This window comes from Toxotes jaculatrix, chromosome 14, assembly GCF_017976425.1.
Source record: "Toxotes jaculatrix isolate fToxJac2 chromosome 14, fToxJac2.pri, whole genome shotgun sequence".
NCBI lineage: Eukaryota > Metazoa > Chordata > Actinopteri > Toxotidae > Toxotes > Toxotes jaculatrix.
Genome location: NC_054407.1, coordinates 25,101,902 through 25,128,213, shown reverse-complemented (window position 1 = coordinate 25,128,213; position 26,312 = coordinate 25,101,902). Strand labels below are relative to the sequence as shown.

General features: G+C 47.4%; 1 protein-coding gene across 12 annotated transcripts in view; it reads right to left on the bottom strand.

Moving 5' to 3' along the window:
- Positions 1 to 4,284: 4,284 nt before the first annotated feature.
- LOC121193423 (disks large homolog 1-like) overlaps positions 4,285 to 26,312 on the bottom strand; it is a 65,610-nt gene continuing 43,582 nt past the window's right edge. For 2 of the 12 annotated variants that reach the window (XM_041055703.1, XM_041055707.1), the window contains 21 exons: positions 21,634 to 21,729; positions 20,876 to 20,929; positions 19,956 to 20,006; positions 19,053 to 19,177; positions 17,114 to 17,283; positions 16,620 to 16,756; positions 16,158 to 16,302; positions 14,601 to 14,730; positions 13,818 to 13,974; positions 13,612 to 13,714; positions 13,153 to 13,267; positions 12,587 to 12,766; positions 12,156 to 12,222; positions 9,227 to 9,326; positions 7,733 to 7,774; positions 7,086 to 7,136; positions 6,752 to 6,853; positions 6,363 to 6,535; positions 5,787 to 5,896; positions 5,588 to 5,679; positions 4,285 to 5,124 (listed from right to left, as the gene is read on the bottom strand). In XM_041055703.1, coding sequence (XP_040911637.1) covers positions 5,018 to 5,124; positions 5,588 to 5,679; positions 5,787 to 5,896; positions 6,363 to 6,535; positions 6,752 to 6,853; positions 7,086 to 7,136; positions 7,733 to 7,774; positions 9,227 to 9,326; positions 12,156 to 12,222; positions 12,587 to 12,766; positions 13,153 to 13,267; positions 13,612 to 13,714; positions 13,818 to 13,974; positions 14,601 to 14,730; positions 16,158 to 16,302; positions 16,620 to 16,756; positions 17,114 to 17,283; positions 19,053 to 19,177; positions 19,956 to 20,006; positions 20,876 to 20,929; positions 21,634 to 21,729 — 2,307 coding nt within the window. In that variant the 3' untranslated portion in view covers positions 4,285 to 5,017. Of the gene's footprint in view, positions 5,125 to 5,587; positions 5,680 to 5,786; positions 5,897 to 6,362; positions 6,536 to 6,751; positions 6,854 to 7,085; positions 7,137 to 7,732; positions 7,775 to 8,895; positions 8,930 to 9,226; positions 9,327 to 12,155; positions 12,223 to 12,586; positions 12,767 to 13,152; positions 13,268 to 13,611; positions 13,715 to 13,817; positions 13,975 to 14,600; positions 14,731 to 16,157; positions 16,303 to 16,619; positions 16,757 to 17,113; positions 17,284 to 19,052; positions 19,178 to 19,955; positions 20,007 to 20,875; positions 20,930 to 21,633; positions 21,730 to 26,312 lie in introns of all 12 variants that reach the window. The other 10 variants (XM_041055704.1, XM_041055715.1, XM_041055705.1 and 7 more) reach the window with 8 other exon arrangements.

The window sequence follows — 26,312 nt, the reverse complement described above, 5'->3', positions numbered from 1 at the left end:
TAGTATGCCGTTTTTTTCGGACAAAAAAAGTCAACATTTTTTTCGGCCTCAAAATGTCATAAAAAACGTCATAGTATAGTAAGGCGTCAAAATCGGGCAAAAAAAGTCAACATTTTTTTCGGCCTCAAAATGTCATAAAAAACGTCATAGTATAGTATGGCGTTTTTTTCGGACAAAAAAAGTCAAAATTTTTTTCGGACTCAAAATGTCATAAAAAACGTCATAGTATAGTATGCCGTTTTTTTCGGACAAAAAAAGTCAAAATTTTTTTCGACCTCAAAATGTCATAAAAAACGTCATAGTATAGTATGCCGTTTTTTTCGGACAAAAAAAGTAAAAAATTTTTTCGGCCTCAAAATGTCATAAAAAACGTCATAGTATAGTATGCCGTTTTTTTCGGACAAAAAAAGTCAACATTTTTTTCGGCCTCAAAATGTCATAAAAAACGTCATAGTATAGTATGCCGTTTTTTTCGGACAAAAAAAGTCAAAAAAATTTTCGGCCTCAAAATGTCATAAAAAACGTCATAGTATAGTATGCCGTTTTTTTCGGACAAAAGAAGTCAACATTTTTTTCAGCCTCAAAATGTCATAAAAAACGTCATAGTATAGTAAGGCGTCAAAATCGGGCAAAAAAAGTCAAAAATTTTTTCGGCCTCAAAATGTCATAAAAAACGTCATAGTATAGTATGCCGTTTTTTTCGGACAAAAAAAGTCAACATTTTTTTCGGCCTCAAAATGTCATAAAAAACGTCATAGTATAGTAAGGCGTCAAAATCGGCCAAAAAAAGTCAACATTTTTTTCGGCCTCAAAATGTCATAAAAAACGTCATAGTATAGTATGCCGTTTTTTTCGGACAAAAAAAGTCAATTTTTTTCGGACTCAAAATGTCATAAAAAACGTCATAGTATAGTATGCCGTTTTTTTCGGACAAAAAAAGTCAAAATTTTTTTCGACCTCAAAATGTCATAAAAAACGTCATAGTATAGTATGCCGTTTTTTTCGGACAAAAAAAGTAAAAATTTTTTTCGGCCTCAAAATGTCATAAAAAACGTCATAGTATAGTATGCCGTTTTTTTCGGACAAAAAAAGTCAACATTTTTTTCGGCCTCAAAATGTCATAAAAAACGTCATAGTATAGTATGCCGTTTTTTTCGGACAAAAGAAGTCAACATTTTTTTCAGCCTCAAAATGTCATAAAAAACGTCATAGTATAGTAAGGCGTCAAAATCGGGCAAAAAAAGTCAAAATTTTTTTCGGCCTCAAAATGTCATAAAAAACGTCATAGTATAGTATGCCGTTTTTTTCGGACAAAAAAAGTCAACATTTTTTTCGGCCTCAAAATGTCATAAAAAACGTCATAGTATAGTAAGGCGTCAAAATCGGGCAAAAAAAGTCAACATTTTTTTCGGCCTCAAAATGTCATAAAAAACGTCATAGTATAGTATGCCGTTTTTTTCGGACAAAAAAAGTCAACATTTTTTTCGGCCTCAAAATGTCATAAACAACGTCATAGTATAGTAAGGCGTCAAAATCGGCCAAAAAAAGTCAAAATTTTTTTTGACCTCAAAATGTCATAAAAAACGTCATAGTATAGTAAGGCGTCAAAATCGGCCAAAAAAAGTCAAAATTTTTTTTGACCTCAAAATGTCATAAAAAACGTCATAGTATAGTCAGGCGTTTTTTTTCGGGCAAAAAAAGTCAAAATTTTTTTATACCTCAAAATGTCATAAAAAACGTCATAGTATAGTAAGGCGTCGAAATGGGCCAAAAAAAGTCATTTTTTAGTATAGCCTCATCTGTGTGAACGGGTTTTTTCTAAGACTGGGGAAATAGTTTGTAAGTGCGATTGAGTTTTAATAAAAACTCATAAACAGTTACAGAACCACACCCTCTTTACCCACATAAACATAAACCTCTCTACAAATGATGCCCAAAACATGCCATAATATAATCTGTATTTGTACCAGTACCATGTAAAAATTACATCAGTCTGCAGTCGAGCACATCTCATGAATGTACCAGCACCATTTCAGTGTTGATGATAGTCTGACTCGGAGTCAGACGTGTGTGTCTTAGGAAAAATCACGCAATTAATGACGCATGAACTGCTGCTTATTATTTAGCTCATGAATCAGACATTTGGAATGAGATCACATTTGCCATCTGGGGACTGAACAGCCAGTATTCAACATCTTTTAAGCTGTGGACTATTTAGACTTGTTTTAGGATAGCTTAGGATTCATAACACAAAATATCAGGCCGAGTATATCACTGTTTCCTACAACAATCAGATGTGTTGAATAATACAGCCTATGTATTTAATATATAGATATATTTAATATTTGTATTTTATTGTGTCAGCTTGAAACCATACAAACATGTAGTCGAACAAGAATGTGCATGGCGAATCAAATCCCAAACAATCCAGCCCAGCCGATGCTTTAGCAAAGAGCTAACTGCCAGTGCCTGTCTATGGAGCTGTCACTCAATGTAACCACGCCCTAATTTATGTAAGAATTTTAAGCCTAAATAACACTAAAAAGGTTGTGGTACAAAAAAATTCACCCCCCTCCCGTTTAGGCTGTAAAGTTGGCTTTTTTAACATGAGGGTCAATGGAGAATTGCTCACCTCTGGAGCCAGCCCCCTGTTAACCACCGTTAACTCATGCGCTGATGTAACTGCAGCTTTTCAGAGATCGTTAAAAGTGTAAATTTAACCAGCGTTGAGATAACGTTTGTTTTGTGTTTCCAGCTCATGTGACCGAGGTGTCACATTTGCGCTGAATCAGTTTTATTCAAACTGTCCATCGTCGTCCGGATAGTTCAGGTAACACGACGCTCAGGCAAATGAAACGTGGTTGAAACAGTAACGTTCATTTCCTGCTCTGTGATTAGATCATTCTGAAAACCTGCTTTAACTCTGAAGATGAACAGGTGAGAGAAGCTGCACTGTTCTACACTCAGGCTGTTAACATGGAGCCATACAGCTGTGCGCAGCTGTGACTGTGAGTCACCACCTCCACAGGTGGACGTCTTCAATAGGTAACACGTGGCCAACCAGAGGTGCAGCCAGCAGCCAGATGTGACTCCTGCGTTAGCTGCGTGCTGATGTTACCTCGGACAGACTGTGGACTGAAGATCTGACAGTTCAGAGCAGGGAGGTTCAGTAGCTGATATTTCAGGTTGTGAACACTGCTGTACATTAACAGCAGTGCGCCTCATTCATCTGTGATAATAGCTTTCTGTTGTAATAAACCTGCTGTGGTTTAATAGAGAACCTCAGCTTCCTGTGAGAATCACACCTGTGAAATCCAGAAAGCTCCTTTCTACAGTCACACCTGGACCGCGTTCACCTTTTACTCTTTAAACAAACAGACTCAGGTGTGAGGCTCCGCCTGCAGCTGCACATCTGCAGTTTCCATTCAAACAGAAGAAGAAGAAGAGAGGAGGGCGTGACTTTGTTTTCTTGTTAAGTTTTTTTTATTATGCTTAAAAAAGAAAATTAAAAGACAGAGGAGGTGGTGATCAAAGAAAAAGAAAAAATATATATTCATATTCAAATATCTTTATACTTTTCTATTCATATATGATTAACAATGCAAAGAAAATAATTCCCGTAGTAGTAGTGCTTAAGTAAAGTTCAATATAGACTTTTATTATAACAAAATAGGCAGTTTACCGAGGGTTAAATATCTGTCAAAATCTCATTGTACAATAATCGTCTGCGTGTTTCGGACACACCTGCGGACACCTGAAGGTGGCAGCTGGTCTCCAGGTCCGCTCACACAAATCACGTGATCGACATCGTTGCCATGGTAAGACACTGACGATGCTGCCGGACGTCGTGCGGCGTCTGCGGGGTTCTTACTCGCCTCAGAGGGCTGTTACACTGTTAAAAAAAAAATTAAAACCAGGGACAAAATCTGATCTGACGCAAATCTCACCGCTGAAAAACGTGGTTCATGATTCTGACTTTTTAAAATCAGAATAATTATGAAAAAACTTATTTCTGAAATAATTAAAAAGTTTTCTCATGTTTACAAGAGTTTATGCTTATGGGATCGTTCTCTTCTAATTTCCCATAATAACTGGGACTCTTGTGGGTGGGTGTCTCCAGCTGCATCTTCATCAGAGGACGAGGCTGCGCGTCTGAAATGTACAAACGGTTTTCACTCATCTGTCTGAAGAACATGTTTAAGGAGTATTTTCCAAAGTGAATTAATCCTAATGAAGTGATTTTTCTTCAGTAATTTGATTTTTAAAAATCGTTTCCATCTAAAGAGCGACAGATTTCAGTAGGAGCTGCACAGCGCCCCCTGGCAGCAGAGCAGGAACCCTGCAGAGCGTCCTGACATCGTCCGGCAGCAGTGAGGAGCCAAAGAATAAAACTAAACGTGAATCGATTGAAGCAAAGAAAGAAAGAAAAAAAGATGAAATGAGCGCAGAACGGAGGAGAAAAGCTTTGACATCAGGTGTTGAGGTGAAGGGGCTGATGGGAAGTAAACAGGGGATTAACTGACATGCTGTTAAAGCTCAAACGTGCAAAGTTTTGCTTTTTGTGACTCCGCCTTCTTCCGGACCGACGGACGCTGCCTGAGACTGAGACTCCGTCCGTCAACCGCACGAGACCGGAAGCAAGAAAAAAAGTCACAAACAAAAAAACAAAGGTAAAATCTGCTTCGTACGCGTCCTCGTGCCACTTCCACAGACTCATCCTCTTCTTCTTTCCCTCCCCTGAAGTTTTCCCTCCTTAAACGTTAAGGAGCTGTACCATATGGAGAGTGATGTCATCAAACTTCCTGTGTGCTTTTCTCTGCTGGTCAGGAAACGATGGCGTCTGGTTCAGGCAAAAATACAAACTGAAACAACACTCGGGTCAGGGGTCAGGGGTCAAGGATCAGCCGCTGTGTGGCGTTGGGTGAGGGGGGGGAGGTGGGGGGCTGTCTGCAGGTGAACTTTTCAAAATAAAACAAACTGAATCTAAAGAGAGGAGCAGCAGAGCAGAGTTTGATCTTCATAACTTCTCCTTCGACTGAACCCAGATGAACGGACCCGACTGCTCCTCGATGATCTGCTTCACCTGATCGTAGATCTCCTCCAGAGTGTCGCCCTGCACGATGGCTGCACGCACACGCACACGCACGCACGCACGCACACACACGCACAGAGAAATACGTGTTCATGAAGTGCTCACTGCGTTAGTGAAATTCTACTGACATGGGATTTATTTATTCATCCCAGGGTTAAGTTTCTCCCATGCTGCGATCAATTCAGCCAATCACAACAGGCATTGTCACAGTGATGTCACAGTGATGTCACAGCGACGTGGGATCGCGTCACTGCTGCTTTCACACAGCAGCCCGGACCCTCACACTCAGACACATTAACTGAAGCTCCTGCTCTGCTGCCTCATGACTGGCTGATGAGATAACTGCATCAATAAGCAGGTGAGCAGGTGTGAGTGTACATCAGACTGTGAGTCCTGTTCCACCTGCTGGTGACACATCATATCCACTTAATCTGTAAAAACCAAACCTGTACGAGCCCAGAGGAGGAGCTTGGCGCTGCAGCGGCGCCGTCTCACCTGTGAAATGCTCGGTGAACTCCTGCTCCAGCTTGGTGGCTCTGTCGAAGGTTTTCTTGCCCTGCTCCTCCGTCAGACGCTTGTTCATCTCCCTGCAGGAAGAAAACAGGACGACCAGGAAAATCCCGTCAGCGTTTCCTCGTTTCAGTTTCACAGAAGAAGAAACCACGATGTGTGTGTGGAAACGATCAGGACTCACATGATGTTCTCCACAGATTTGGGTTTGATGAAGATGGCGATGGGGTGAAGCTGAGCCAGCTGCAGTCTCTTGATGGCGTTCCCCGACACGTCCAGGATGCAGTGTTTACCCTGAGGAAGAGGCGAAAACACGACGTCGTCATCTTCACTCACACAAAACTACAGATGATTCACTCAACGTTCGTGAAACCATGAATTTTTATCTTAAAATGTTTTTTGTTTTAAAATGAGAATAAAAGAAGATCCATCTGATCTGTATGTTTCTAGATATATATGAAAAAACAACAAACATTCAGTATTTTTACAGGCACATGAGCCAAACAGCTGCAGAAACATCAGACTCTGTGGGAGAAGCAGATTTTAAAATGTCCAGATTCAGGAAGTGATTTCACTCCGATTCTGTGACGAGTCTGGAGTGAAATTTAACCAACAAACAAATAATGATTTATTATTTATTCAAGATAATATCTTGTGTCTCCAGGTGCATGCTGGGTGGAGTGGACTCAGAGATGTGTCCACAGACGTTTTGGCCTGTTCGAGTTTTCACTCATCGTGGACAGCGAGCGGGCGTCCGTACCTTCTCAGCCACCTCTCGGACCGACTGAACGCTGGTTCCGTACAGGTGGTTGTTGTACTGTCCCGCCTCTATGAACTTGTGGTCCTGGATGTCTTTCTCCATCTGCTCTCTGGACACCACAAAGTGATAGTCTCTGCCGTCCACCTCGTAGTCCCGCTTCGGCCGGGTCGTATCTGAGGGCGAGGACGAGGACAAAACGATTTATTTTACTTTGATGTCGCGTCCTGAACTTCATGATTTAAATCAAAGTGTGTCTGATCAGATAAACCAATGACACCAAGAGTCTGGCAGCTCTTTCAGCTGATTTCGTGTCCCCGACCGACTCTTTGGGTTGTTTTTGTGAGCTACGCTGCAGCTAAACAGGAAGCTGTAGATACGAGTGGACGTACGTGGGACGCAGGATCCGAATTTGTCGGGGAACTCGGAGATCAGGTCGTCGTTGATCCGGTCCTTCATAGGACCGAGGATGATGACGGGACGGGTGTAGTTCACTGTCAGAGAGGAACAGAAGACATCAGAGCCGACAGACGGACTCACACAGAACCTGACTCAGGACTCGTACACCGGTCGGTGCTGAGACGCTGCTGAGTGTCGTCTGTCTGAGCATCATAAAGCACCTGATGACGCACGTCACGCCTTCAAAACCCAGAAACTCAAAGTGAACACAAACAGGCCTCTGACCTGAGCCGGGTGTCTTTCTGTCAGAGAAATAAAGTGTCTTACCTTCCTGTTGAATGACGGGTTCATACGACAGAACATACTCCTCCTGTCCACCTGGAAACACACACACACACACACACACACACACACACACAGAGGACAGTTAGTCTGCAGTGTTTAACAGCAGCATGAAGACGAGTTACAGAGTGAGGGATGAAGAGATGAGGTTCATCGTGTTAGTCTGATGTTACAGTCACTCACTGGATGTTGTGCTTTGATTTAATGTGTGTGTTTAATAAATAAATAAATAAATAAATAAATTCCTGTTCAATCCAAAACACAAAAAGCATCGAAGCAGCAGAACAAACCGACAAACACAAACCGGAACCAGCTGGAAAACACATCCGGTTTTAGATTCATGAGTCTGACGCAGTTAATTCCTGTAATCTGATTACAGAAATCACGCACGCATGCGCGCACGCACGCACGCACGCACACACACACACACGCGCACACACGCACACACACACAGCTTTACTGCAGCGTTCAGGAGCGTTAGCAGGGAGGTAAACTGTGTGTGAGGTCATGCTGTTATTGGCCAATCAGCAGAGTTTGTGCTCAGTAATTTACTCTTCAGTGAGGGCGTTAGCAGTTAGCAGGGTCAGAGGTCACACTGGACGTCAGCGTCGGCGGCGGAGCGTCACACTTACGGTAGCTACTCTCACTATCGCTGGCGTTAGACGTCACGTGTTCTGCAATCACAACAAAACACAGGACACAGCGGGTCAGCCGCGAGCAGCGCTGTCCCATAATGCTTTGCGCGGAGCCGTGATCTGCAGGCGCGCGCCCGATCACAGCGACTCAAATATTCAGTCTGATTTCAACAAAACGGCAACAAACTCCAGCTGAGAGTCGATGTTCAGGATCGTTCCTCAAAGCCCGTGTCCACACGCCGCTGAGTCCCAGAGGACAGGACGGGACGGGACAGGACAGGACAGGATGAATGGAACCACCTGTCTGCAGGGTCACGTGTTAAAGCCACGTTAAGTCCCGCTGACTGACGGGAAACCACTCAGCAGCATTTCTGATAATAGACTTATTGTTTACTGAGCAGTGGCTGTGGATTTGACTCATTCATGTTCCCGTACAGTTACATTTCCAGGTGTGGTGCATGAACACTGTGGGTGTGAGAGCTGGACTCCACAGGTGAGATGGTGAACCTGAGCTGGGAGGGGCTGCACCCAGGGGTCTGTACCGATGAACGTGTGATTTTTCTGTGACAGTGTTGTGACAGAGTGAAGAGGCGGAGCTCTGGTCTGGATCCTCGATGGTGGTGGTGAGGAAGAAGAAGGTGGAAGGAAAGGAGGGGAAGGTTTACCTGTCCACCAGGAACCAGCTTCAGTGATGGTCAGAAAACACGGGACCGCTCGAGCTTTGACAGCTGAAGCAGGTGTTTGCTGTTTGAACTTTGTCTCAGAGTTTTCAGAGTTGTCTGAATATTTCATGTTCGTGTCTCAGCACACGCGACGGCCTCTGATCTTTTTAGCTGTTTCTGTAAAATCAGAAATATTCCCGGAGCTGATGCTCTGCTCCCCCGGTTCCCAGCTGGTTTGGATAAAACGATGTAATGACTGAGTCCAAACTGATTTAGAGGATTTACATTAAAATCATACGATGGTAAAATACAGTGACTTCAAATCTGATTCTGTTTTTCTTTTCCTGACTCTGAGCTGAAAATCTTTACGATATTTTTATTTCATGCACCAAAGAGTTTGACCAAACCCTGGTTTCAGGCTGAAAGTGGATCCTGGTGGAGACGAAGGGGAGGGGGGGGGGGGGGGGGGGGGGGGGTGAGGTGAGGGGACACACTTACTGTGGCCTTTGGACAGCATGTCCTCACTGATGTCCTGAGGTCAGCGGAGCCGAGAGAACAACGAGGAGAAAACAACCACAAAAACAAAGTTACTGAGTTACAGCGACAGACAGAGAGAGCAGAGGGAGCGCAGCGGCCATCAGGGCTGCAGGGCGGCGTTTCACCCCCCGTTTCACCCCATCCCACATTGTTTTGGCCGGGCCCTGCTGCCGTGATGACCGGTGCGTGTGCAGCGCGCCGCCACCAGCTGACCTCTCTTCCTGTCGCTGACCAGTCGCCTTCCACACAGACAGACCGCCCACCCCGCCTCCCCCGCCGCGCCGGTACTTACGGTCGACGTCGCTGGTCTCCTGCTCGCTCGCCTCTTTGCTCTTGTAGAACGGAAACTTTCGGGAAAAGAGGTTCTTTTTACGCTTGTCATTGAGAGACTGCTGAGGAGGAGAAGGAGGAGGAGGAGAAGGAGGAGGAGGAGGAGGAGGAGGAGGGTGGAGCAAAAAAAGAGGAGGAAGAAGGGGAGGTTTGGGCAGAATGAGAAGCTTCTGTCTGAGTCTGAGCTAACGCTGAGGTTTAAACATCAGCTGAGGACACAGATCAGAGTTACAGCTGAGGACACATCTGCAGAGGACACAGATCAGAGTTACAGCTGAGGAAGCTGAGTTTCACACATTCTTCTACCTGCTCATTTTAATCAGAGACTAAAATCAACCAGGTGCTGAGCCGGCTTCAGGTCAGCGGCCATTTTATTTTTCTAATAACAAGATGCTACAGCTGAACATCAGAGAAAGTTAAAGTGATTTCATTTTACTTTGCTGTTCGTGGTTAAAGATGTAAGAGATCAGACTCAGACGTCTGCTGAACCACTGTGTGTGCACATGTCCTGCAGCCTGGGCTCGGGACACAAACTGACCCTGGAAGTCCCTGTTGTTGTCTGAGACGCTGACTTTAACGCAGCGGCAGTGAAGGCAACATGCAGGTGACATGCAGAGACACGGCAGCTACAAGCCGAGGCTGCGGTCATCAGAGCTGACGGTGTTCACGTGATCATTCACTCTGCAGGTGATTTAGGTGACGTCACCCGGACACAGACACGCGGATGAACACGTGTCCCACCGTCACTCGGACTCTAGGATCAATCAACAGATGTTTAACTACATTATTTATTATTATTGTTATTATTAAAAGCTCCACGCCGCCGCAGAGCTGGGCCCAGCTCTCCGTGGGTAATGATTAGTGCCGTGTAAGTGCGATTCCTGCTCCTCTGACGTCTCTGTCCCTGAGCTGTCCCTGAGCTGTCTGCATCATAAACACTGAACAGGAGTAGTTAGACCACATGCTGCACGTCAGCGTTATCCAGCAGGAGAGAGCGGGACGGGAGGGGTGAGTGGTGAGGAGGAGGAGGAGGAAGAGGAGGAGCAGACAGTCAGACATCAATGTCAAGCGTTTCTGTGTGAGGAGGGAGGAGGGACCGGTCATGCATGATGTTTTTTTTTCTCCTCCCACCGTCAGGCTGCCGTGTTAGAGGCCGGGCCGGCGGGCGGCGCCGGGCGAGGCGTTCTGGCGACGCGTGTTAAAGCGACACACGGTTTAAAGGCGCTGGGGAGGCGCTGCTGCGGTTTGGCTGCGGAGACGTTCGAGCGCTGAAGAAGAAAAAGCCTCAGAGCTCGACAACAACAACATGCTGTTAACTGGTCAGCTGATCAAACATTAGTCAAACACACTCATTAGTAGGTGGAGATCAGGTGGAGATCAGGTGGCTGCAGCTCACACAGTCTGACAGACGTGACGTTTCTAACACGCAGAGAAACTCTGACCTCAGAACTAAACCATGCAAACATCACATCAGTCTACAGAGGCTGCTCTAAGTTTACATACATGACACATATCATCAGTTCATCATCAGCTGTGAGGCTAACATCCACTGTCACTGATCTGAGACCAGATCAGTGACAGTGGATCAGATCAGGGATCAGAGATCAGATCAGAGATCAGATCAGGGATCAGAGACCAGAGATCAGAGACCAGAGATCAGAGACCAGAGATCAGAGACCAGAGATCAGAGACCAGAGACCAGAGATCAGAGATCAGAGATCAGAGATCAGAGATCAGAGACCAGAGATCAGAGACCAGAGACCAGAGACCAGAGACCATGGATCAGATCAGAGATCAGATCAGGGATCAGAGACCAGAGATCAGAGACCAGAGATCAGAGACCAGAGACCATGGATCAGATCAGGGATCAGGGATCAGAGATCAGATCAGAGATCAGATCAGAGATCAGAGATCAGATCAGAGATCAGAGACCAGAGACCAGAGACCAGAGATCAGAGATCAGAGACCAGCGACCAGAGATCAGAGACCAGAGACCAGAGACCATGGATCAGATCAGGGATCAGAGATCAGATCAGAGATCAGAGACCAGAGATCAGAGACCAGAGACCAGAGATCAGAGACCAGAGACCAGAGATCAGAGACCAGAGACCATGGATCAGATCAGGGATCAGAGATCAGATCAGAGATCAGATCAGGGATCAGAGACCAGAGATCAGAGACCAGAGATCAGAGACCAGAGACCAGAGATCAGAGACCAGAGATCAGAGACCAGAGACCATGGATCAGATCAGGGATCAGAGATCAGATCAGAGATCAGATCAGGGATCAGAGACCAGAGATCAGAGACCAGAGATCAGAGACCAGAGATCAGAGATCAGAGATCAGAGATCAGAGACCAGAGATCAGAGATCAGAGACCAGAGACCAGAGACCATGGATCAGATCAGGGATCAGATCAGAGACCAGAGACCAGAGACCAGAGATCAGAGATCAGAGACCAGAGACCAGAGACCAGAGATCAGAGATCAGAGACCAGAGACCAGAGACCATGGATCAGATCAGGGATCAGAGATCAGATCAGAGATCAGATCAGAGATCAGATCAGGGATCAGAGACCAGAGACCAGAGATCAGAGACCAGAGATCAGAGACCAGAGACCAGAGATCAGAGACCAGAGACCATGGATCAGATCAGGGATCAGGGATCAGAGATCAGATCAGAGATCAGATCAGAGATCAGAGACCAGAGATCAGAGACCAGAGACCATGGATCAGATCAGGGATCAGAGATCAGGGATCAGAGATCAGATCAGAGATCAGATCAGGGATCAGATCAGGGATCAGAGACCAGAGATCAGAGATCAGAGATCAGGGATCAGAGACCAGAGATCATGGATCAGATCAGGGATCAGATCTGAGATCAGAGACTCACCCCTCTGTCTCGAGACTTTGCGTTGAACTTCACCGTCTTTAATCTCGCTCTCTCCTTCTTCTCAACCCTGTGGTCAAACAGGACAGAAGGTCAAAGGTCAGCAGAGACAGTGAACAGGCAGCTTGTGTTTGTAATGTGTGATGTTGGGCTTTATAAATAATCTCTGCTTTAATTAAAGGCAAAGGTCAAAGTTCCCTGTCTGTAACACCACCTCCTGTTTGGATGGAGTAAAGTCAGCAGACTCCAGCTGCTACGTCATGTGTCTGATACGTTTATTTAACCTTTCATACGTTCACGCTGCTCAGTTTGTTTCAGGACTGAAAACAGTTTGTGATCATCACAGAGATTCAGAGGAATTCAGTGAAATAATATCAGACTCTGTGTGTGTGTGTGTGTGTGTGTGTGTGTGTGTGTGTGTGTGTGTGACTGACCGTCTCTTGCTCGGGATGACTCCCACCTCCCCCTCCACCCCCTCCTGCGCCGTCAGCTGCCTGGCCTGCCACCACTCGTCATCGGAGGCGTTCACCACGTGAAGGATGTCTCCGAACTTAAAGTTGAGTCCCTGACTGGGCAGACCGGAGTCTCTGGTCTTATCGTAGTCAAACAGAACTCTGATCCACAAACACACGATAAATACATTCATTAAACATTATTCATTTAATAATAATGTTTTCATAAACTTATCTTTTCCGATTTTAAACTGGACTAAACTTTATTTAAGCATTTTTTCTACAGATCCATGAAACATTCATGAAAATTAGAAGAATACTTTAAAAATTCATTTACAACAAAGTTAATGTTTGTTTAAATAACTGATTATAAAATTATATTTAGTAAATACATCCATCAAATAGAATAGTACAGAAATATAAGAATAATTCAGTATGTGTTTTGTATTTTCATCTGAACTTTGATATTTCTGAATGTGCCCACGCATCAGATCCATAAATCATGGTCTGTGGGAGGCGGGAGTCTGTCAGGTGAGCGCTCATCTCACCTGACGTACAGCGATCTCTTCTGACTCGTCCGCAGAGATCCAGATCCAGAGCTGATGCTGCTGTTCATCATCTGCTCTCTCAGGTCGTGGATCTTTGCCTCAAACCGACTGTACTCTGAACAGGAAGACAAAGTTCAGAGTTGATCCAGAACATGCAGCTTTGTCCTCATTTATTTATGTTCATGTAAACAAAGTTTCCCCAGGGTCAGCGTGTGACCAGCACACAGGAGCCTCCACATGTTCCAGATTTAAACTCTGACTTCAATCAGCCAGAAACAGAAAAGCAGAACGTCTGACGAGAAACCACGACCGTGAAGCTGCTTTCGGATCAGACAACCTGAAACCTCTGATCTTCCCACCAAAGGCGGCGCAGAAGAACAGATGGTTTCAGAGGAGTTCACATCCTGATTCCTCTAGTGATCAGGTGACTGGCCCTGCAGGTGTGTGCAGGTGTCTCACCCTCTGGTCTGTAGTGGGCGATGATGGTCACCGTCTGTCCCGCGTTCTTCAGGGCGGCGGCGGCCTGCTCGTGGGTGGCGTTTCGGAGGTCCACCCCGTTCACCTGAAAACACCAACACACACACACACAGATGAATGTGTGGAATCAAACAGGATCTCTGGTTCTGCTGCATCGTGAGACTGACGAACACTCAGTGTGTACGTACAGAGACCAGCCTGTCTCCTTTCCTCAGCTCTCCACAGAGGTCCGCTGGTCCTCCGGCGAGGATGAAGGAGATGAAGATCCCCTCTCCGTCCTCTCCGCCCACGATGTTGAAGCCCAGTCCCGTCGCTCCTCTGTGCAGCACCACCTTCCTGGGCTCCCTGTTGGACCACACGGCAGACAGCAACTGTCAATCACCCTGAAGTCAGGTGAGCTCACAGACAGGACAGAGATGATGAAAACAGGTGAGATGCAGGTAAGAAGCAGGGAACACGAGCGTTTCCTGCTGCAGTGTCACGTTTTCACACTTACACAACTTTTACTTTGGTGAACAAACACAAACTCGTTCTTCTCAGGTGGAGTAAAACCTGAGAGCTGATGGTGCTGTGTGCATTTGCAGGCTTGAACCAGCAGAGGGCAGAACGTCTATGTTTCCTCCACAGACGAACAGGGACACATTTCACAGGGCCCCTCTCCTGAGGGCCGGCACCCTGAGAGTCCCCTGGACTCTGCCTGGTTGGTGATCCAGCGTTCCTCTGACCCACCATCGGCTTCAACTTCAATATATTTTGTTGTATTTGTGACTAATTAATAACGTTATAATTTAATTTGCAGTAAAATACAGTTTGAATGTATCATATCATTTACAACCATCACGTCTCATTAATCACACGTATTGGTCACAGTTTGTTCATGTTTTGTATTTATGTTTAAAAAAATCGGCCAATATATCGTTTAACTCGTTCTGTGTCAGAGTCAGTGAAGCTTCACAGTGATTTATCCTCACCGGGTGACATCGTCGTCTCCCAGCATGCTCTTCGGGGTCGGGGAGTAGCGCCCCGAGGATGCTGGAGGGGGCAGGGGCTGGCCGAGGAAGCTGGGGGGGCTGATATGGTTCTCCATGTGCTGGGAGTACGCTGAAACAGACGCAGACAGGCAGAGCAGGTTAAAGCGTCAGATCACACGATGGAAAAGAGAAGAAGAACAGATAAACTGAACGTTCGTGTCAGTGAGCAGAAACTCGGACGTTACACTTTCTCTCCAGCTGATCGTACACCTGCTCAGGCCCTCCTCCACGCTCACCTGTCAGGCTCCTGTTACCGTCTGATTGGACGAAGCCAGGAGTCGCAGAGGGGGGTCGGAAACTAAACCCGGTGAGTGAGAAATGACCCGGGGCTTTGTTTTTTTATTTTTACAGCTGCAAACCTCTTTAGAGGCGAGTTTAAAGATATTCATTCACAGATTTAGTGTTTCAGGCATCAAGCATGAAACTCTGGCTCTGTCCAGAGAGGTTTCCTGTAAAGGTGTGCTGAGGACAGGTGTAAACACGGCTCTGCTGATGGAAACAGGAAGTGCCTGTCTGATCGATCGGCTGCAGATCAGCTGGGAGTTATCTCAGGACGTTTGTAACGATCCCAGTCAATCACGCTTTTGTCCTTTGTCCCGTGGACTGTGTGCGTCCCGTCTCACTGTTACAGCTCAGTCTCCGTCTCTGAGCAGCTGCTCTCAGATTGTTTTAGGATCCTGTTATAAGACCAACACATGCTGCCGACCTGCTGAAGACACAGACTTTAACGTCTTTACAGTCGTCTGACCGGCAGCAGCAGCGACATGAGTGAACGTGTGATTTTACTTTGTGGTTCAGTGTTTTGTGTTTCTCCTGTCGTCCTGCGTCGGCAGACGGAAACGAGCTGTTAGCTGATTGTGGCTCGGTGCTTCTCTTCTGTTTGCATCACATTCAGATCCTCGATAAATGTGAGCAACATTGCAGATGAATGAGCTTTATGCCAGAGTTGGATCCACTGGAGTTTAGCATCAGCGAGATCCAGTACTTTGATCTGACTGATCCACCACCCTCTGAACAGACGGGTCAGAAGGACGTCAGTCCCCCTGCTCTCATCAGTCCAGGTTCAGTTTGTCCTTCAGGGTCTCCACATTAAGTGTCCAGAGTTCGTGCTCTGACTGTGTCGGAGAAGGTTCTGAAAAACACCTGGACCTGCTAATCTGGTTTGTGTGGTGCTACCAGAAAGATCCACCACAGGCCTCATGTCCTTGTTTGGCCGTGGTGAGGAAGACGACTGGAGGACAAACTGATGGAGACCAGTTTAAAATGACATGACGGGGTCTGAGTTAGTGTTAGTGTTGTGATCTCCTGTTTCACAGTGTGATAAACCTTCAGACTCATGGATCTGTTACTCCACCTGGACCTCCAGGATCATATTTCATCCTTTCACCTCCAGCAACACACCAGCAGCACCTCGGGTGACACAGTCACCCAGTCACACAGTCACCCAGTCACCCCAGGAAGCCAGGAAGGAAAAGGAAAAGCAGGAAGTGAACTCACAGTTGGTGAGGTCTGGCGGGGCGAAGCTGTCGTTCATGAAGACACTGTTGGGTTTAGCCACTTTCAAGTAGACCACGTCAGGAGTGTTTTTCAAGGCAGTGACGGCGTGTTCGTGGCTCACCTCCTCCAGGCAAGCGCTGTTCACCTGAAAGCATCCAGAGTAACCTGCTGTAACCAAAACTCTGGAGTATACACGTTATACACAGCTGGAAACCACACATGGCTCTGAGAACAGGGACACACATAAACTACTGGTGTTCAGTGGCATTAAACCCGTTCTCTCCAGCACTGGACGCTGGTGTGGACAGTCTTGGACAGGACTGTCTTTACAGGAAACACCGGCCTCCCACACAGCTCAGCCTGTGCTTTCAGGCCCTGGTGCTCCTCATGTGGAGCTCCTCTTTGTCACAGGCTGAACATTTTGGACAAAAGCTGTTAGGACATGAAAAGACGAGTCCTTACAGCCAGCAGTTTGTCTCCGATCTGCAGCCTCCCGTCTTTATGTGCGGCTCCCCCTTCGATGATCTTGGTGACGTAGATGCTGTTGTCGCCCGGGATGTGCTGGTTCCCCACTCCGCCTGCTATACTGAAGCCAAGACCTGGACCAGGACACAGAGCGAGGGGACGGATCAGCCTCGCAGCACCAACATGCTTCACGGGGACAAACAGTGAGACTTGCGCCTGCCACTGAAACACGCTGCTGCCGATTTAACACGGGTACAAATCAGGGCACATACATGCACACGAGCATTTTTCAGGATGTTTCCGTGGAAACCGAGGCTTTGTTCTTGAGCCCGGCTTCTTGTCTGAATAATCACGAGGCCCTGAGGGATTTCAGTAAAGCTCCTCAGCACGCAGAGACAATCCAGCTACACCCCCAACAGCACATCCACATCGTGTGCTCGCTCCGACACCTGCAGTCTGAATATCTGCACCACACTCTGACTGTTTGCTACCTTTGGGTCCCTTCACCAGTTTGATCTCCATCACTTTCTCAGAGACGGGTTTCCTCCTGCGGACGTAGAGTCGGACCAGAGAGCCGGCCTCCTTCAGAGCCTCCACGGCTCGGCTGTGGGTCACATCTCGAACATCCACCTCGTTAACTCTCAGGATGACGTCGTTCACCCTGAAACACACACACACACACACACACACAGACACACACAGACACACACAGACACACACACACACACACACAGACACACACACAGACACACACAATTTACTTTTGTGTTAACCCTGAGGAAACGTGTGCGTCCACTTATTCACATATTTAAATAGTTCATGTATAAATTCAGTGTTAGCAGAAGTTTAAAGCCTGAAGTTAAAGACCCTCTGTAACCACCTGAACCTTCACACTGACACATGAACCTCACTCGCTTTTAAAGCAACCTGAGAGCCCGCCGCTCTTCATCCCAGAGCCCATCATCATCATCACTCGGATCAGGTGTGTCAGGCAGCCTGATGCATTATGAATGAAGCAGTGAAAGGCAGTGGGACGCTGCAGGGGTTTCTGGGTAACAGACACCAGCTTTAACTTTAAATTCTAAAACTAAACTGCTGGTTTTGAACCATCAGACTAAATTCTGCAATAACTGATGTTTGTGTTTGTTCACAGTGGAAACAAAATGTAAACACAACACATCACCTCTCAAGTGGAGTCTCTCTGAGTCTGACTGAGTCTCTCTGAGTCTGAGTCTCTCTGAGTCTGAGTCTCTCTGAGTCTGACTGAGTCTCTCTGAGTCTGACTGAGTCTCTCTGAGTCTCTCTGAGTCTGAGTCTGACTGAGTCTGTCTGAGTCTGACTGACTCTCTCTGGGTCTGACTGAGTCTGTCTGAGTCTCTCTGACTCTGACTGAGTCTGTCTGAGTCTGAGTCTCTCTGACTCTGACTGAGTCTCTCTGAGTCTGAGTCTCTCTGAGTCTCTCTGAGTCTGACTGAGTCTCTCTGAGTCTCTCTGAGTCTGTCTGAGTCTCTCTGAGTCTCTCTGAGTCTGACTGAGTCTCTCTGAGTCTGAGTCTCTCTGAGTCTCTCTGAGTCTGTCTGAGTCTCTCTGAGTCTGACTGAGTCTCTCTGAGTCTGACTGAGTCTCTCTGAGTCTGACTGAGTCTGTCTGAGTCTGAGTCTCTCTGACTCTGACTGACTCTCTCTGAGTCTGAGTCTCTCTGAGTCTGACTGAGTCTCTCTGAGTCTGTCTGAGTCTGAGTCTCTCTGACTCTGACTGAGTCTGTCTGAGTCTGACTGAGTCTGACTGAGTCTCTCTGAGTCTGACTGAGTCTCTCTGAGTCTCTCTGAGTCTGTCTGAGTCTGTCTGAGTCTGTCTGAGTCTCTCTGAGTCTGACTGACTCTCTCTGGGTCTGACTGAGTCTGTCTGAGTCTCTCTGAGTCTGACTGAGTCTGACTGACTCTCTCTGGGTCTGACTGAGTCTGTCTGAGTCTCTCTGAGTCTGTCTGAGTCTCTCTGAGTCTGACTGACTCTCTCTGGGTCTGACTGAGTCTGTCTGAGTCTCTCTGAGTCTGACTGAGTCTGACTGACTCTCTCTGGGTCTGACTGAGTCTGTCTGAGTCTCTCTGAGTCTCTCTGAGTCTGACTGAGTCTGACTGATTCTCTCTGAGTCTGTCTGAGTCTGTCTGAGTCTCTCTGAGTCTCTCTGAGTCTCTCTGAGTCTGTCTGAGTCTCTCTGAGTCTCTCTGAGTCTGACTGAGTCTCTCTGACTCTGACTGAGTCTCTCTGAGTCTGACTGAGTCGGAGAATCTGCAGTTTGAAAGTCATTTCATCACAGCTGTTTCTGGGTGTTTAGTTCGAATAGTAAAATCACAGGTCACATGACCCAGGAACAGTTTTTATTTCAAAATAAGATCAGTGCGTCCTCCGCGTGTATGTGTGCTGTCTCACCTGAGCCGTCCGTCCTGGGCGGCGGCTCCTCCCGGTATGACTTTGGTGATGAAGATGCTGGGGTCTTCACCGATATGGGGGTTGTCTGTGCCGCCCGCGATGCTGAAGCCCAGCCCCGAGTTTCCCTGGACACCGCAGACAGCAGATAAAGTGTCTGATGTTATTCTGCATTTTTCTTCTCACCAACAAGAAATGCCCCAGCAGAGGGATGAAGAAACGGATTTACATTTAAAAGTTACGTTTGGTTTTATTCTAGATTCTTCTTCTTATCAACAAATCTCTCAGGCAGCTAAAACAGTGTGTCTGTCTGTGTCTCAGCACTTGGACGTCCCCGTCACTCTGCGGCTCTCAGCTCTGAGCACTTTGGTTCAGACTGAACATATAAATCTTTAAAATCATCTCACAAATATGTCGGAGTTTGTAGCAGGAGACATTCAGTGGAGCAAGAAGAAAAATAAAGAACATGATCAGACCTGCCCTGCAACGATTAACCTCCTGTTACTAACACATAAAAAACACCTGAGCCCGAGGCTGTAAGCCCACAGACAGGACAACAGACACACAGGCTGTGGTTCCTGTGGGACTCAGCTGCCAGAGATGGTTTTTATTTCTAGTACGCTGCACTTGAAGAACCACAGCTGAACTAGGACGAGAAAAAAAGTAAGAGAGATAAAAATGATCCAAAAGATTTCACCACAGGCAGAGTTACAGATTAAAACAAAGGAACTGTGTGTGTCTGTGTTTGTCTGAGACAATCACAAACACACAGGTTTGGACGGTTTAACGGAGTCGATTCATTATGTCCTCTGATGCATTCAGAAACCAGTCAAACTGTGGGATCTTTAAAACGGAGTCCGGGTCATTTTTCTGTGAAATAAAAAGGACGGCTGCTCGTTGTCTTACCCTCTCCAGCGTGATCTCCTCGTACTCATAGTCAGCCTCCGTCCCGTTCACCTGCACACACACAACGTTTATCAGCCACCAGGTGTCAGTTACCTGTCACTTCAGCAAATCAGCAGCTGATTCATATTCTCAGAAACTGTTGTAGCTGAAACACTTTCAGTCCAAAGTGCAGGGGAAGTTTGCTGCACTTTTCATGAACTCTTACGACTCCTGAGTTTAACACGGTGAGCCACAGGTTTCATTTAGACTGGTCTGACGTCAGGAGCGAGTCCCGTTCAGACAGCAGAGACGAGCCTCGACGGCTCGAACAGACGACTTTACAGGAACCTTCTACCTGACGATAAGTCCAAAGGGAAGAAGCAGAACAAGGTGCTTTTCACTTTGGCATATCTTCCATGGTTCTATGTGTAAGTAGTGCTGAACCCATCTCTAACACCAGATCTTGCAGCCCTAAATTGCCGCCCACTGCTTTTCCCCAACCGGAAAAACCATCGACCAATCAGCCGGTTTTGGACGAACATGAAGGACGAAAGTAAAAATGATTCTTCACTTTCACTTCTACCTACAAACTCCAGAATAGAAGCTAATGATCAAATATCTTTTGCCTTTCAAAGCTCCAGAGGTGTCTGAAGGGGCAGAGAGGAGCTCAGAACAGAAATCACTTCTCCTTATTCCCTGTCTGTATTCGACACCGTGGCACTTTGTGAAGCAGCAGCAGAATTTTACCTGTTTTCTGTTTGGCTCATTTCAACCTAATTCCTGTTATTTCATCCATAATTATACACTACAAGTAAATAACATGCAGTGTGCTAACTGCCTCTGGAGACACTGAAATTCACTGAGTTTCTACAAATGTTTCACAGAAGCAACAATCTGAAGCAGCAGGAGGCAAATCATCCTGATGGTGTGACTGGACTCACGTATGGAGGCGTGTCCAGGCTGTCCGTGTTGACCACCACAGGAGGAGGATTGGCCTGAGGACAGAAGACACATCACAGCGTCAGAGGAAACCTCTTCACTCTAAAACACCCCACCCACCCCACCTGCATCCAAACACACAACCTGAGCAACCTCCCACAAAGCTCCACCCCTACAAACACACAACACACACTGAACCCAAGCCGTCCGCCGTGCAGCAAATCAAAGGCAGCGCTGACATTACAGACTTACTCTCCTCATGATGCCACAGACCAACTGAGGATAAAACAGGAAGCGGGTGGATTTGAGCAGAGATTAGTGAGGACAGAGCGGTACGCACACGCTGGCATTTCACACCGCAGAGGATGCAATGCTGAAGCATGAAGGCTAAAATCAATGTAATCAGGTGCTGCAGGGTGGAGCTTCTGCTCCGTCACTTCTTCCTTTAGCCTTGAATCAATCTCTGCCTCGCTCACTCGCTCGTTCTGTTTCCGTCTGCCTCGGCTGCTCGCTCACTTTCTGCCCGCGACGAGCCAGATGGGCTCTTAAAAGTCAAATGGGGGAAGTGTGGCATTTCTCCCACTGTTATCTATCTCTAATCTGCTCCCTTCATCAGAGCCACAGCTGGACGGCAGACGTGGAACTAAACTCTAAACAGTGACAGAAAGACGAGCAGCCAAACACAAGCAGAGATGAAGGTGTGGATGGATGGAGCACAGAGACAGACAGGTGGAGGCAAATAAAACAAAAACAAAAAAACCTGTGACGTCGGAGGGATGACGGTGGTCTCGGCTGGGATTGGCGAGATTGGGATCACGGGGATTATGGGAGAGGAAGGCGGGGCGGCCTCGGCCTGCTGAACAATAGCATGAGGGGTCAAAGGTTAGACAAACACAGTGCAGCACAGATGAACAGCAGGAGGTGGAGGATGTACGCGTGTGGACGCTGACCGACAGGTGTTCAGTGTGATCCGCGCCCCTGTCGTGTGTCTGTTTGTTTTGATCATGTTGAAGTGCCAGCGGGGAGGAGTCTGACACGCACGCCAGGAGGACCAGGAGGTCGGCCAATCCCAGGAAGACGCTCCGTGATTGACAGATTACCTGACACTTTTCTGACAATCCAGATGTGACAAACTCTGCCCATCTGCTGCTCTAAGAAGATTAAAGCCATACCGTTTGACCTGAGTGTGTGTGTGTGAGTGTGTGTGTGTGTGTGTGTGTGTGTGTGTGTGTGTGTGTGTGTGTTAAATCCTCAGTCCCTCCGTACAGTCTCAGGACAGGGTGAATGTCCTTTTTGGGATTATTCAAAAGCAGCAGGTATTTAAATCTGGGACAGCACAGAGAATGAACCCTGACAGCCAGCAGTGACATCAGCACACAGGTCAAAGGTCACTTTGTTAACCGTCCAACTCATAGCAGCAGGTCTGATTTGTGAGTTTCAGGTAGGAAAGGTCAGGGGGTGTCAGCTGGGGATGTTTGACAGAACATACACGTGATATCACATGAACGTTTATTTTCATCCTTTCACCTTCAGCTCAGTCTCCCCTGATGAAAAACATTGTGCTCGGTGTATCTGTGGAGTCAGAAAATATCTCTGAGGTAGAACACAGGTCCAAAGTTTGCATCCTTTCACATCAACAGCAGTAACCAAACTCTTCCTCTGTGAGGCCTGCACCTTTACTCTCAGAGCTGCCTTTTAAAACCATGGCTTACCCTGTAAAGCACAGAGAAGAGGAGTGAGCGTGAGCGCGAGGCGGCCTTCAACACTCTGACCTCTGTTACGCAAGAGCAGGGCCTCACCAAGCTGCTGGCAGGAAGCGCCGCTGTGAAGAGGCTAAATAGTTGTGCAGCAGCAGCAGCAGAACCCTGAGCCCATGGAAAACAAACGGCCGCTAAAATTAGCCCCGCACATCGAACACATTGATCCAGCAGCCCTACATCTGCAGCGCCGCTCAGAAAGCTGCTGATAATGGGGCTTAATTGCTCCCAGAGAACACAAACTGCTTCCACTAACGCAGCGACACACAGGACTGTTTAGGTTTTCATTTAACACGTCTGCGGGCCGAGAGCGAGCGCGCCTGCACAGACAGAAGGACAGAGGGAAGAGCTCGTGGTGAAGGAGACCGCCAACGCCACGATCCATGAGCTAACCGGGATTACTGAGCCTGACCTGGTCCAAAACAAATGATTCCAAAACAATCAGTCGATCAATAACCTGGAACGACGCCCCGCAGGGCGCTCACCTCGGCCAAGGCCACAGACCGAGCCACACGCTGAAAAGTGATTCTCCCAAATGCTAAGGAAAGAAATTCCTGGATCTAAGGAGTTGTTCTCCGGAGAACGTCCCATCGCTCCACCAAGTTTAAACCTGCTGAATCATAAACTGAGTCTCACACAGTGAATCAGTTCATACAAAGATGATCAAACCAACTATCAACATGTGAAAGTTTAAAAATCAGCTGACAACAGGCTGAAAGTTTCTCTCAGCACAGACTCAGAAATCAGATCAGTGACTGAGCTCAGCTCACGTTAACCTGTAACAGAGGCAACTGTTACAGCACTAAAACCAACCAAACCATTAGTACAGCACAACCATCGGCTGCAGAGCAACACGGACCAAACATGTAAAACAATACACACGAGGAAAAAACAGAAGCTCACTGAGAAAAACATGAATGAATAAACAGCAGAGTGAAAGCTGATGGACGATGGAGAGATCAGGAGCAGAGAGATGAGCTTCCGCTGCAGGGACACAGCACAGTCACACATGGACTTTCTGTATTGATTCCCCATAAAGTGACACGCTGTAGTAACAGGACACGCACACGCACACACACACACACACGCACACACACACACACACACGCACACACACACACACACACACACACGCACACACACACACACACACACACACACACACACACACACACACACACACACACTGTCACACCCCTGTCCATGTGCAGCCGGCTCTCACTCAGCTATTCATCATTTACATCTCCATCAGTTCGCTGACAGAGACGCGGCCGTCGGCTCCGTGTCCTCTGACAGGTGGGACAGCTCTGTTTAAATCCTCAGACCTACATCACACACAGGATGTTACCTGGCGACGGAAACATCAGAAATTAGACTGTAAACAAAGTGAGCACATTGTGTGACAAACACAAACCCGTCTCTCTACACGTCCCTTTCTACCGTCAAACACGGTGTGACACAGTTTGACTGGAGTCACACCGAACCCACAGAACCCAGAGCGGCCCTCAGCAGCCGGTTCTCAGACCTCACGCTTCAGTGTCTCTGGAACCACAGCTTCTAACAGAGCCACGCCACGTTCCACTGATGCTGAGGTACCTTAGTGAAGGAGAAGGGCACCCAGGGAATCTGTGGCCTGTTGGCTGCGTGGCTGCTGCTGAGGACTTTGGCGGTACTCTTTGTCGGGCTTTTTTTGACGCTGTCCCGCAGGTTAAGGAAGCGACTGCGAGCTCGGCAGGACGCCGGCACGGTGCAGGCGGTAAACGTGGACACGGACGCCTGGACCTGCGGCCGGTTTGGCTGCTGCTGTTGCTGCTGTCGGTGGAGTTCAATGGCGTGCTGCCTCTGGAGCGGGTGCAGGTGGGCGATGGACTCCTGCAGGTTGATGTCGACCCGCGGCAGCTTCTTCTCTGCGCCGTTCATGGCCTTGGAGGTGAACTCCTGCCCAGGGTAATGTGCGGTCATCTTCCTGGAGGAGATTCCCAGTTGTTGGAGGAGGAGGAGGTTAAATAATAAATGATGGATAGATCCTTCAGATCTGCACAGGCTGGTTCACGCTCTGCACAGCGACAGCAACAGATCCAAACTCAATCCTGTTACTCAGGCTCCACCACCTCCCTCCAATAACACCCCCTCTTTTCTTTCTCCATTCACCCCTCCCACTCTCTGTGACACCCTCCCTCTCGTCTTCTCTCGTTCCCCTGCCAATTAATTGGCTTCAGTGAGCACGGCACATGTCAGCTTGGGGGTGGTGGCTCCACTGGGCGCATGAATAATCAATGTCGTCCCCGGATTCAGACACAGCGACGTGGATGTCAGCGTCGGCAGCGAGGGAGGCATGCGACGAGGAGCGGCGGTTCGCAGCGGCAGGCGGGAAGCTGCAGCTTTCGTTGGGATATTCTCTGCAGCGGCGTTAAGCCTCTGCTGAAGATAAAGACCCGACACCTGTCTGCTCAGGACTGAGCCGCGAGCTGCTGAGCCACGAGCTGCTGAGCCACGAGCTGCTGAGCCTCTGTCCCTGTCATGGAACCAAAACGTACAGTTTGTCCTGAGGATGGCGCCAGAGGAAAAATCTCCTGGTCACTAACATAAAATGTCTCCATGACACAGATTGTCCACAGCTATAGAATGTCCAACATACTACAGATATTGGTCAACAACTCAACAAAAACACTAATTTAAGAAATCCTCATTAATAATGTCTGTTTTTTTTTTTCCAATTTTCAGTATTAGATGGAGTTTACTGAAAATACTATAATTTTACTACTGGTCCCAAACGTCGTATTACCAGCTTCACACTGGGTAAATTATGAATGGGAAAATTCTTAATACAACGTAAAAGAATAACCCCACATCCGAGCGCTGCCATGACAGCGGGCGCCGTGCCGTCGGACAGAGGTCTGATTTCATAAGTGGATTTAAAAGGAGAGCCGTGCTCTGGTGGGAGGAGCGTTTCCAGATCTTTCCCTCTCCAGCATCCAACGCTGCTGCTGGAAAAACAAACCCATTCACAGACTCCTCTCCAGCAAATGTGGGAGGTCTGGGGAGCTCACTTCTTTCTAACTCCACTTCTTCTGACCAACCAACGCTGACTCAGGTGAGCTGTTTCACGGGTCACTAACCTGCAGCGGGCTGCAGGTGACACCTGCCCACGCTCTGTGGGGACGCACGCCGCTCAGATATTACCCAAACCAGCCGGGAACACAGCTGCAGCGTGGAGGAATGGAACCACCGACCCTGCCAGTGTTACTGCCTTGCTCCAATGACAGAACAACTCGAGACGTTTTACACAAAGTTCAGGATGAATAAAAAAATCAAACCACAAGGTCACATGACAGTACAGCTCTCCAGGTGACAAAGGAAAAATTGCTGATGTTCAGCTTTTCTTATGTAAAACTCTCGTCTGTGACTGAACATCAGAGTCCCTCGGTCTCAGATCGGCGTGAAAGACAAACAGCTGTGTCAGAAAACATCAGGTCCTCACAGACATCCAATCACTGAGCTTCACAGAGAGAAGCCTCACACAACATCTGATTCTGGGTCAGCTCAGGCTGAATGTTGTCACCACGGTGACATCACACTGAAGAGATGGATGAAATGATCAGAACACGTCAGGACAACACAATACGCTCAGATTAACGTCTTATAATCTTTTAAAGTCCAGTGAGAACGGGAGGACTGATTC